This window comes from Bufo gargarizans, chromosome 1 (genome assembly GCF_014858855.1).
Source record: "Bufo gargarizans isolate SCDJY-AF-19 chromosome 1, ASM1485885v1, whole genome shotgun sequence".
In the NCBI taxonomy this organism is placed as follows: domain Eukaryota; kingdom Metazoa; phylum Chordata; class Amphibia; order Anura; family Bufonidae; genus Bufo; species Bufo gargarizans.
The window spans coordinates 577,943,286-577,956,668 of record NC_058080.1 but is presented as its reverse complement, the minus strand read 5'-3'; the positions used below and the strand labels follow the sequence as shown (position 1 = coordinate 577,956,668).

At 44.3% G+C, this 13,383-nt stretch overlaps 1 protein-coding gene across 1 annotated transcript in view; it reads right to left on the bottom strand.

The window, feature by feature from the left end:
• Positions 1-536: 536 nt before the first annotated feature.
• The window catches only part of TCTN1 (tectonic family member 1), a 36,305-nt gene continuing 23,458 nt past the window's right edge, over positions 537-13,383 (bottom strand). Inside the window, exons 10-15 of the mRNA XM_044275772.1 lie at positions 11,636-11,718; positions 5,468-5,608; positions 3,693-3,864; positions 3,329-3,451; positions 3,050-3,201; positions 537-946 (exon numbers count right to left, since the gene is read on the bottom strand). Coding sequence (XP_044131707.1) covers positions 3,058-3,201; positions 3,329-3,451; positions 3,693-3,864; positions 5,468-5,608; positions 11,636-11,718 — 663 coding nt within the window. The 3' untranslated portion in view covers positions 537-946; positions 3,050-3,057. The remainder of the gene's footprint in view (positions 947-3,049; positions 3,202-3,328; positions 3,452-3,692; positions 3,865-5,467; positions 5,609-11,635; positions 11,719-13,383) is intronic.

Here is a 13,383-nt window from a genome sequence, read left to right as displayed (position 1 = left end):
CGCTTGTGCTTTGCTGGGGCTCATGGTTACGTTCGGTAAGTTCCCCGCTGTTCTGCACCGTACTGAGGACTTTTTAGATGATGTCAGCGTGCAGGATTAAACAGGATGCAGATCAGGAGCCGGAGCAATGTTTAGACCCGTCCGCTCATGCCCCCCATGCTACTTGCTTTTAATTCCTTAAAAGCAGTAAATCCTAATAAACAAATATATACATTTGGTATCACCATAGTTGTACTGACCTGCAGAATATGCTTTTCATTTCATTTTTACTGCGCAATGAACATTGTAAAAACAAAAACCCTAAAGACAATGGCAGAATTGCCCTTTTTTTCCTGTTTCACCCTATGTTTTTAGAGTTGTGCAAGACGCCAAATTGTGCCATTAAAATGTGCTACTCATCCAAAAAAACATAAGTCTCCAAAATTACCCTGGTCTCTAAGGGGTTAAGATGGAAGTGACTGATACAAAATAAATTCTTAATCTACAAGCAGGTCCTTGTCTGCACTAGTCCTTCATGAATGATTTCAAGACTGGAGTCTATCCAACTGTTATTTATAACAAGCAAATGCAAAGGGTAGGTGTGGGTTCTTTATCGTTTCCAGAAGACTAGTAAGGCCTAGTTCACACATCAGTGTTTAGGCAGTGATTTCCATCAGTGATTTTGAGCCAAAGCCAGGTGCAGGTCTGAACACAGACCAGGTGCAGATTTTTCCCTTATACCTTATGTCTGTGTAGGCTTCAGTCCTGGTTTCTGGCTCTCAATCACTGATGGAAATCACTGACCAAACACTGACTGTGAATGCGGTCTTAGGCCTCACTCTCAACAGTGCAAAGTCTTTTCTAGAACCATCTTCAGATATTTGTCCATATTCAAGCTGGTTGGTTATTAGTGACATCATTTTCTTCCATATGTATTACCCATTCATTGCTGCTACAGAAGATCAATCTGAAAGAGAAGACATATTTCTGTGATTATTTTATTTCTTGATTTATTTTATCACTATAGGTCTTTTTTTTTTTTTTTGGCAGCCACTGGCATTGGAAATAACATAGTCAACTGAGTCAAAAGCAGACAGCGCCATCCACTGTGTAGTGGCCATGCTGGCTTGCTGCAGCTAAGCTCCAAGTGAATGGGACTAGAGCTACAGTAACACAGCATGGCCACTAACAAAGTAACTGGAGCCTTCCGTCCATTATGTTGTTTCCAGTGTGAAAACATCTAATCGGATGGAGTGGCAGGAGTTAGACCCCCGATGATCTGATACTGATGACCTATCTTGAGGATTGCTCATCAACATCTGGACACTGGAAAACCCCTTAAAAGGCCCAATAATCACTGTTAATTAAAAGGAATCCACTAAATGCAGGTTTTCTACAAGACATAACATAGGAACATACGGAAAGCTTTGCAGACTGTGTAGCAAGTTTATCTGTGGTTTATTTTACCATTTATTTCTAGGTTTCACGTTCCTGTAAATCACTTTTGTGAATACCGCAAACTTTGGGGCGGATTTACTAATACAGTCTAAAAGTAAGACACTGCAAGCTCAGACAGGCAGTCTTAAGGTCCTTTTACACAGACCGATTAATCAGGCAAATTATTGGGGATGAGCATTTGTATAAACACTCGTTCCCAATCATCTGCCTGTGTAAAAGGTGCTGGCGGTCACCTGGTGAACAGGCAAACACTTGTTCATTGGGTGATCGTGTTATTTTCCTGGCACTGAAAATCCTCGTTCCTGTGCAGTAGATCTTGTTGTATAAAGGGCCTAGAATCTGCCAGATAATCGCTAATGAGTGTTCATAGGAACGCTTGATAGCGATTATCTGGCAGTTTATAGGTGCCGCTGATTACCTGATGAATGAGTGAAACGCTTGTGCGGACACAAAAATCGCCATTTGCTGGCAGCAGATTGTGCTGTGTAAACACGCTCTGCTGCCGGCAAACAACAAGTCTGTATGGGGATGCGTGATGGCAGCATGTAATAGCAGCGGTCTCCATTGCTGACGAACAGGCGATCGTCCGGAAGAAACGATGTCTTGCAGACAATCGCCTGCTGTATCGTCCCATCTAAAAGGGACTTTTAAGAACCAGCTGCTGCGCAGGAATAAATGATTCTCTATGGGGAAAAGTTAACATGTTGATCGCTTGTCCCCATACAGTGATACAGGTGATTGTTGCATGTAAATAAAACCCTCATCTCCACCGATGATCTGACAGATATCAGGATTGTCTGCTTCGTTCCTGATAATCTGCTAAATCATCTGTACGTCTGAAAGGACCATTAAACTGCTCCAGATTTATTACACTGACTGATGCTTGATGATAAATCTGTCATATCTTTAGACTAGTCTAAAGGCCCCTTTACATGGCCTGATGTATCGAGGATTGTCGGGAAGTAAATGTTCCTTCCTGGTAAGCTCCTGCTCATCAGTGAAGGAGACTGAAGGAGACTGTGATGCATTTACATGCAGAGCTTTCCTCCAGAGTACGGAGAGTCACTAATGTCCTCACTCGTCCCCACACAGAACCATTGTTTTCTGGCAGCAGAGGCTATGTAGACAGAGCGATCTTCTGTCCGCAAACGATGATTTAGGTGTCCACACAAATGATCCTATTACCAGATGTTTAGCTTGTTCATTGGGCAGCACCTTTACACAGGCAGATTATCGCTAACGAGCTTTTGTACGAATGCACATTAGCAATATGCCCGAACATCAGGCAGTGTAAAGGGCCCTAAAGTTTACACCACTTATAAGTTGGCGCATGGAGGCGCACTAACTTAAACCACTCCCATTTCAAATATGCCACACCCCTTTGTCACATTCACCATAAAATGTTAGAAAAGTGTCTGATAAATGCAGTTCAAAGTATGAAAGCCAGTTGGTGCAAATTGCACTAAAATCTGGTGCATTTTCAATGGTAAATCTGCCTCATTCTGTTTTACTGCAGAAATGTTAAAACACCAGAAGGCAAGAAACTGCCCAATCATTTACAGAGCCAATTATTATGTGAAGACGCAAGCCAGATAAACAAGTAATGTTTTACCAGTGTATTTATACAAATGGGTGGAAGAAATCAAAGGGCAATTTTGCATCAATGGTGGGCTGAGCTTTGTAACCAGGACTTGCTGGCTGGGAGACATCTACAAAAGTCACAGAGGAAGAGATCTGTAGAAATCTTCCACCTTCCAGATTAATCTGTGAAAAAAACACATTGTACAGTCAGACGTGCCTAGATTCCTTACACTGCGTAAAATATTCAGCGGTTGTACTCTGTCTAAGCATGAAATATGTATGTGATATATCAAGAGCTATAGATACTTACAGGGAAAGAAGCATAGGCGATATTCTCCACCACATCCACTATCTGTGCCTGTGGGTTCACCAAGGACCCAAATTTTGTCCACCTAACTTCCAGCTTTAAAGAAACTGGGATTTTGCACATACCCTAAAAATCAAGAACAAAATGTAATTTTCAGAATGTTTTTAAAAAGTGCACTTATACTGGTCAACATAAAAAAGGGGTGCCACATAACTTCCAGAAACATACTTCCTAAATATATTAATAAATAACTTAAACATGAAGTTATACTTAGCCCAGAACATACTAGTACTATCCCTTAACGTTTGTTTTAAAAAATGTATCATATAAATATTAAATGCTATTTTACAAGGGAATGTAAAGTTACCTGAACCTCAGCTTGATCCGTGGTAATGGTATTAATTGGTACCCAGTCTAGTACATTCTCTGGCTGAGAATTCCCAAACTGGGCCACATAGTTGGGAAACTGTTGTCCTTGCAGCACATTCAGAATGGCAGCATTGGTAAGCTTACAAAATCCAGCACCGGTATAATTGACTCTAAAGAGGAGAGAAAAAGACATTTCAGTTATATGTAAATATATCGTATGTTTAGTATTTCAGCTGGTGTTATATGTCCGGTGTCTCTATGACAGCTGGTAGTACTGCCTAAATGGCAACACAATAATATAGCTTGCATCTCTTCAATACTAAACCCAGGATTCTGTCCACATAGTTATCACACACTGTCTGAATAGTGTCAGGCTTGGAATGGACACTGATATACACTGCCTGTCCCAAAAAAAAAAAAAAAATCACCACCATAAAAAAAAAACCTTCGCTGTGGCATTGTTTTGATAAGCTTCTGCAATGTCACAAGATTTATAGCCATCCAGTGTTGCATTCATTTTTCACCAAGATCTTGCATTGATGATGGTAGAGTCTGACTGCTGCACAAAGCCTTCTCCAGCCCATCCCAAAGATTCTGAATGGGGTTAAGGTCTGGACTCTGTGTTGGCCAAACCATGTGTGAAAATGATGTCTCATGCTCCCTGAACCACTCTTTCACAATTTGAGCCCAATGAATCCTGGTGTTGTCATCTTGGAATATGCCTGTGCCATCAGGGAAGAACAAATCCATTGATGGAATAACCTGGTCATTCAGTATGTTCAGGTAGTCAGCTGAACTCATTCTTGGAGCACATACTGTTGCTGAACCTAGACCTGACCAACTGCAGCAACCCCAGATCATAGCACTGCCCCCACAGGCTTGTACAGTAGGCAGTAGTTCCCTTCGCATTGTGCGTGTGGAAATGCTCTTACTTTCACTATTAAACATAGCCCTGAGTTCTCCTGTTTTTCTTCGATTTGATTTCACCAAATGTTTAAAGTGATCGGCGATCACGATCATTCAGGATTTTTTTTCCCCGCCACATTTCTTCCTCGAATACGATGGGTCCCCACTATCCTTCCAGTTCTTAACCCAATTTTAGTAGTTTCTGCAATCTCCTTAGATGTTTTCTCTGCTTGATGCATGCCAATGATTTGACCCTTCTCAAACAGACTAACATCTTATGCACGACCACGAGATGTGTCTTTCGACATGGTTGTTTAAGAAATGAGAAGCAACTCATTGCACCAGTTGGGGTTAAATAACTTGTTGCCAGCTGAAAGATAATCGCCCATGCAGTAATTATCTAATAGGAGGCTCAAAACTATTTGCTTAGTTAAATCCAGGTGGCAACTTTTTTTTGGTATAGGCAGTGTAGCTAACCCCTGTCCACAGGACTTGTAACTGGAATACCCCTTTAAGTGCACCGAGGGCCCACCCAAATCACTCTTTGCACCCTTGCCCATTCTGCCAGTCCCTCCCTCTCCATGATTAACAGGACAGGCAATCTCAATTAAGGCGGAGAAGGAGAGGCGGACAGAGGAAGCAGGAGGAACAAGGGTGCAGAGTGGATTGCGCCCATCATTACATCCAGCATCTGATTTAACAGTGAATTTCCTGGGGACCGACTCCCTTTAAAAAACTTTATCTGGTTTGCCTCAGGACCAGTTTCTGTTGCCACATTATTTTAACCCTTCTGCGTGTTGTGGTCTTTAGTCTATGGCTACAAGACAAAGCTTTGAAAAGGAAATTCTCATTATGAAGTCTCCTTACCGCAGTCTGCAGCCAGACATCGTGTTATAACCAAACAGAACTGGAGTCCTGAGTCCTTCTCCTGCTAAACAGTTTTGGTCATTTGAGCTCTTGAGCAGAGTCAGTTGTCCAAATCTATTGGTACTCTGAACAATACCCGATTTATTCAAGTTTGTTAAGGACACATTTGACCATATGAGATGAAATAATATTGAAACATCTTACAGATTAAAAGAGGTTGTCCAAGATAACAGAAAATCTCAGACATGCCCTGAATGCTGCAAAATAAAAAATGCTGCTATACTTACCTCTTTATCCTAGGACAGGTCATCAATAGTAAAAAGCGGACAACCCCTTTAAATAACAAATCGGCAGCACCTTTTCTTTGAACTCTGCACTGCTTAATTTCTCTGTTATTTCTCCTAGAAAATAATGATTAAATTGACAACTGGGTGTTACCATTCCCCTCGTCAAAGGGGCGTGTCCCTAAACAGCCCGACACTGTCTGACTAGTGCTGACAGGGGAATGGTAGCACCCTGCAAGCAGTCTACATTGTAGTGGTGGTGCCGAGTTACAGCTCTACATCCCATTCACTTGAACAGCTTCAAACAGCTATTCGGCCGGGGTGCCAGCAGTCGGACCACTGATGTACAATTGATGACCTATCCTGAGGTCATCAATATTATGAAACCGGAATACTCCTTTAATAAATGGACAGAAATAGGAGTGCATTTATAGAAGTGATCTTACCTTTATTTAATAACCTTTGTGGCCTCACGTCATAACTATGGAGCAATTTCAAGCTGTGTAAACTAGGACTTTGGATCACTCCTAGAAGACCTTTCCCCTCAATTCCTACCTGCGTCTTCTAGTTTATTTACTGCACAACAAGAACTGCTGGGTGTGTGCACTGAAAGCACAATGGGCATCATCATCTAAATGCACAGTCATATATTCAGCCTTCAGGAAGGATCAGGCTGCAGGAAACAGCCCAACCTAGATGGAGAGGACAGCACAGTTCACTAGATCTGAGCAATAATTCTTTCAGCTGTTAAATGTTTTCTCATAAAGACAACTCCTATTGAGGACATAATAGAGAGGAGTCCCCAGCGATGGCCCACCCCTGTATGAACCAGAACGTAGAGCTGCCATGATTGAGAGCCACATGCTCTAGTGACTCAGCCTGTATCATTTCTGCAGCAGCTCTCTCCCTGTAACTGTCACAGCTTCTAACACTAGATATGTCTGGTGGCATTTGGAACTGAGCATTGACTATAATGGGGACGGGGGCGGAGCTCCAGTGCAGTACGGCAGTTCACGGCGAGAGGCCGCCGGACTAAAAGGTCGGACATGCAGTACTTTTAGTCCGGCGGATTTTTGCCGTGCTGCACCTGAGCTCCGCCCCCATCCCCATTATAGTCAATGGGGACGGAGCGGCAGTCCGGCGGCAAGGTGAAATAGCGGCAGGACGGATCCGACAGGGTGAACAGCCTGTCGGATCCGTCCTGCCGCTAGTGTGAAAATAGCTTTAGATTAAACACCAGGGTGCACCATTACAATGAAATAAAGAGAATATCTCACAACTGGAGCAGTCTTGCAACATAAAGTAGATTACGAAAGGAACTAGTTTCTCATGCTGAAAAACATATATTTAGTTTACTGGTAAATGGCTTTCCAGGAGTCTGGAATGACAACACCCATGGAGGATGTCCTTATTGGCTTCTGTAGGGAAAGGAAGAGAGACAGTTTAAAATGCCCCTCCCCACCCCCTCTCTCCAGTGTTCTTATAACTACGGGCAGTAGTGATAGCTAGTAGAAATACCGTCTCGAAGGATAGAAGTTTGTCAGATATATTCTCAATGGGTTCGAAGGGAGAATCACATAAGCTGCTCAGTACTACGTTTAAGTGCCACATGGGAACAGTCTGTCTTAAGGTGGGCCGCATTCTGAAAACTGCCCTGATGAACCTCTTAACCCACCTGTATTCTGCTAAGGGAAAGTCTAAGCAGCTATTTAAGGCCGAGATCTGGACCTTGGAGTGTGCTAGGTTTTAAAGCCATATCAAACTCTCTCTGGAGGAAATCTAGTATGTGGTCTATGGACGGATTTTCAGTCCCTGGGTGATTTTGGGCTAGCCAAGATGAGAACCTCTTCCATATTTTAAAATATATGGCCGAAGTTACTGGTTTACAGCCCTGTTGCAGAGTTTATATTACCTGGTCGGAGAGACCCTTCTTCCTCAGGGTCTGCCTCTCAGGATCCAGGCAGCCAGTCTCAGCTTGTTGAGATTGGGATGCTCCAGAGGCCCTTGCGTTAACAGGTCTCTCCTGTGTGGAAGGGGAAACGGATCTCTGATTGACATTTCCTTTAAGATAGGGTACCAGGCTCTCTTGGGCCAGTCTGGCGCAATTAGGATCAGAGTGGTAGCGCTGGTCCTCGTCTTCTTTAAGACTGCCGGGATTAGGGGCAGAGGAGAAAAGGCGTATGCCAGTTTCAGGTCCCATCTCTGGGCTAGGGCGTCTACTGCCACTGGACTTCAACTGGGGTTTAGAGAGTAGAAACAGTCCAGCTGTGAATTTTCCCTGGACGCAAAGAGATCTATCTCTGGTTGGCCCCATACCTGGCAGATCTGTTTGAAAACTTGCTTGTTCAGGCTCCATTCCCCCACGTCGATTCTGTGACGGCTTAGGAAGTCGGCTCTCGAGTTCTGAAAACCTTTTAAATGGGTCGCTGAAAATGGACAGAACTTCCCTCTCTGCCCATGTGAAAATCTGATCTGCTAGATCTTGAAGGGGCGGGCATCTGGTTCTGCCCTGTCTCTTCAGATAACATACTGTTGTTATATTGTCTGATAATATCCTGACGTGTTGACCTTGGAGAATGTGCTTGGATGCCCTCAGCGTCTTCAGCACTGCTTTTAGTTCCCAGTAATTTGAGGACCTTATTCTGTCCCGAAGCACCCAAGTACCTTGGAAGCGATGTTGGTACACACGGAGACCCCCTTCTCCAAATTCTTGGGTTCTATCCACCGGGACAGGGATTTCAATACTCTGTCTGGCAATCTTATCTTGGAGTTCAGAGAGCGGTGGTCTCTGTCCCACGCTGTCAATACTGCCTCCTGGAGGGGAACTGGGCCCAAGGTATAATTTAAATACAGGTGGTCATCAGTCCCAGGATCTGCATAGCTTCTCTGATTGAGTGGGTTCTCTTCCTTTTGAACGACTCCATTTTTTCTCTTATATTGATTTGTTTCCTCTCCGGCAGAAAGGAGTGCTGTGTCCTCGTGTCCAGGAGAGTGCCCAGGAATTCTTTCCTCGTGTCTGTCCCTATTCAAAGATCTGGGGTGGATTGTAAACTATCAAAAATCGGACCTAGTACTAAAGTCTGATGGATGTCCCCCTCCAGCTTTTGTACTGAATCTGCTATCAGCAGAAAATCGTCCAAGTAGGGAACAATTGTAATCGAATTCTGGTGAAGATAGGCCATAATTTCCGATACTATCTTTGTGAAGAGATGGGGGGGGGCAGATGAAATCCCGAACGGCAGGCACTGAAATTGGTAGTGAAGAATCTCCTCCTTGTACTTGAGCGCAAACCTTAGATACTGTTGATGTTGAAGATGTATGGGGATGTGGTAGTACGCATCCTTGAGATCCAATGTGAAAAGGTGAGCACCTGGTGGGATCAAAGGAGTAGTGGACCTTATTGATTCCATCTTAAACCTGTAGTAGGTCACCCACTTGTTTAGAAATTTTAAATTGATGATCTTCCTTACTGACCCGTCTGGTTTCTTCACAAAAAATAGTCTTGAATAGTGTCCTGTGAAATGTTGGGGAGGAGGGACCTGGGTGACGGCTCCCAGAACCAGAAACTTTTGTACATCTGACAGCAGTTGTTGCTGGAGGAGAGGAGATTCGAAGTAAGTCAACTGGAAGGTTTGTGGAGGAGGATTTCTGAAATCTATCCTGAAGCCGTCCCTGATGTAGTCCAGGATCCACTGATTGTGGGTAACTCGCTTCCAATTTTTCCAAAAGTGACGAAGTCTCCCCCCTACCGGTCTGGCGTCATGGTTTCCATGTGTTGGTATTGGGGTTGAAGAGGAAACCCCTTCCCCTGCCCCCTTTGGGGTAGCTCCAACGGCCTGATTTACCTTTCCCTCTATAAGACTTAGCCTGATTGTGGCCAGAGGCTCTACGAAAGGGCTGCGTTTTTTTAGGTCTTTCTTCAGGAAACCATTTTTTTGTTATCAGCCGCGTTTTGGAGGATAGCGTCCAAGACTGGGCCGAACATGAAAGAACCAGAGGATGGTATGGAGCAGAGTCTGTTTTTAGACGCTACATCCCAAGACCAGGACTTGAGCCAGAGGGCACATCTAGCAGCGTTAGTCTGAGACTGTGATTTAGCTGCAAATCTAATAGATTCCACTGAAGCGTCAGCCAGGAAACTTTAGGCCATCTTTAGCAAAGGGAGTGACTCTAGGATCTCTTCCCTGGATGTCTTAGCCCTGAGGTGATTCTCTAGTTGATTTATCCATAGGACTAAGGCTCTGGAAGCTGAAGTGGCAGCAATGTTAGTGTTAATTGCAGCCGCCCCTGACTCCCAGGATTTTTTCAGTAGACCATCCAACTTCCGATCCATGGGATCACTCAGCTGCGACGAATCCTCAAACAGGATTGAGGTATTTTTTAATACCTTGGCCACCTGGACATCTACTTTTGGGACCTCGTCCCAGAGATTAGTGTCCTTTGGATCAAAGCGCAGTCTGTTTTTAAATTCTCTGGGAATGAAGAGCTTCTTTTCTCCATCTGCCCATTCTTCTGTAATGAGGTCTTTTAAATTTTCATTTACTGGGAAGACCTTCCTTTTTCTGACTTTAAGGCCCCTGAACATTTCGTCTTCAACGGAGCGCGCCTGTTCCTCCTCCTCAATAGCCATGGTCTGCCTAATGGCGGTGAGTAGTGGGTCTAGTTTCTCGGATGAAAATAAATATCTTCTTTGTTCTTCCTGAGGATAGGCCACTGAGTTCTCATCTTCCATTTCATCTGAAGCACATAATCCCTCTTCCTCTGAATCAGAGTCTAACTGGATCCTAGCTCTTTTGGAGGGGAGGGGGGGGGGGGGGGGAAATTGTACGATAGATCTCAAATCCGAGAGTAGAGATGACCGCTCGTCCTTAAGAATTTTGGAAAGGCATTCTGGGCATAATTGTTTTTTATATGGCTCCAAAAACCTTGTTTGGCAGGTCGCACACTTTCTTCCCTTCTTTTTAGGGTCTCCATGTGATTTGTGCCCTGACTCATTTGTAGTCTAAAAGGGAAAACGGAATAGAGACTACTTTTAGAGTCAAAGTTTCCCATAAAAACCCCTGTCTAAGCACATAAAAGCCGCTACTTACAGGGGCCTGGATGGGGGAGTCTGAGCAAGTCTCCTGCTTGTTAGACGCCTGGACCTTCATGATGCAACCTCACCAGGTTGCCATCAGACATTTAAATATTTTTTTCTTACCGATCTGCCCGTCGCCGCCTGGCTCCGCCTTCTCCCGCTCTTCATGGGAAGAGTCAACCCCCTAGACATGCAAGACCTCCTGATTCAGAAGGTCTCCAGCATGCCGATGCGCGCCGCCATGACACTTTCGGTGACGGGCGCTGGCTTTCGGTCACGTGGGAGCGCTCGTCAATCCAGGCCTAGCGCGCGCATGGGAGCACAGGAGCCGCTGCCGAGCCCAGAGCTCCAGGAGGGAGAAGTGGCTTCGGCGTCCCCGATCCTTGCAGCCATGCTTCAGAAAAAGGTACTGGGGACTAAACCAGGGGACCACTTCCCAGAGGGGTGCTGGTTAAGGGGCTGCAGGAGTCTGAAGAGGAGAGGTAAGCACCCCCTGACCACCCATTCCCTACCTAACTTACTAGGAGGGAGTTTGTCTCACTCCCCCTATCCCAGTAGGGACAGGAAGAACACTGGAGAAAGGGGGTGGGGAGGGGCCTTTTAAACTGTCTCTCTTCCTGTTCCTACAGAAGCCAATAGGGACATCCTTCATGGGTGCTGTCATGGAGGACATCCTGGAAAAATATATTAATGATGACAGAACCCTTTCAACATCAGTACTATAATGATCTTGTAAGCAATAACCACATGTGGCCCACAAAACCATGTACGCTTATATAAGTCAAACACCAAATTCAAAAAGGATATTGTGGCAATTTAAACCCAGCAACCACAGGCAGCCCAAATACGTAGCCCGGATTCCCACTGAGAGGGGTGGGAGCTGTGCCATTCTGTAACAGAACAGAAGGTTAGTGCCATGGGTTTGATGGACACAAAGATAACACTTAGGTCAATAAGACATTGTTGACTGTTGCATTAATATTTCTTATTCCTTTCAACTCAGAGAAAATAGTATTTACATCAGAAGCACAATCTGTACCAACGGCTTTGAGCAATCAGCAACTGTTTCTATGTCGGGTTAATGATTTCACAGGGAAAACAATATAAATACTATTCCTCCATTAATCACCAGTTATCGCGGAAGGGAAGACAAGCACTGGATTAGCCAGACACTCCTGTGAACTCTTCGCTCTATCTTCTGCACCATGGTTCAGTTGTACAGTATCCAAACAGAAGCACAAAGTTACAGCCATTATGCCATAAATGCAAAACCTTGTTATAAAAAAGTCATTAGGATTCTCCAAATAGCGCTCACATTCCGGGATCTGTCCTCTTACAGACTAATATCTGGCAATCCACCATATTAGTAATATAATGCTGTACTACAGCCTTAAAGGGGTTCTCTGGGAATACGGATTTACTGGCTTCAGCAGTGACATGCTGCTTCTGGCCACGCCACCACTGAAGCCAATCATTGGCTGCAGCAGAGCATGCGATCATGCCCCTTGCAATGCCAGAAGAGAACGAGCTGGCGACTGGAACAGAAGAGGACACAGGAGCAGGGAAGTATGAATCTTCTGTTTTCAGAGGCAGGCTAGGGGAACTTGCTGAAAAATCTGTATTCCTGGAGACCTCTTTAAAGAGTCCATCATCTATATAAATGTCATGTACTGTAAGGAGTTTCTACATTTGAGCGCTAATCTAGTATGGCCAATGTACTGCAATACTTGATCCCTATAGTATGCCTATATCAGGAATTTCCAGTATTGCAGTATGTTCAGTTCCCTGACTCCCCGAAACCCTCTTCAGTCTTTTTTAGTTACATTCATCCAAATTTGTTTGCAGTGTTAGGACGCCTTCACAAGCGGCAGATTCTGCTGTAGAAACTTTTCTGCGACTGAAAATCTGTTCTGTTCATCTGAATAGGGTTGTTTTGGTGCGAAACAAATGAATTTCTGTAAACCACATTCAGGTGAACGGAAAAGATTTTCAGTGACAGAACATTTGGGATAAGTATATCATGGATGTCCGATCTGGAAAACTACTTTTCATATTGAAGCCGCCCCAACAAACAATTGCTGCCATGTGGATGCCATTGTGACTTTTCTAGTTGCAATTGGCATTCTAGACCGCCCTTGGCAATTTTACAAAAAATGAATGCAACGAGGGCAGAGTGTGGGCAGGGCCATGGGTCCCAGCTCATTCATTATTATTTATGTGGGAAAGTGATACAAATAAAGACTGAAATCTATGGTAGTTCCGAGCTGCCACAGATTTAATTTCGGCGCACGGACTGCCAGAGGAGCCATGTCATTTACGACGAGGCCTGCGCCTAGCAGACGCCGGTCTTGATGAATCAAGGTTATTGTGTTCTCCATTCATATTTAAAGCCGAATTCAGAATTCTACCAATATGCCACTAAATGCATTGGAGAACTCAGAAGAGAGCTATAACAGCAACTGGTGGAAAGTTTACAGGAGCCAAATATACACTCCCCAAAACTGAAATTGCAAAACCAAAAAGGACAAGCCAAAAGGTAATGTAAATCGAGGAAG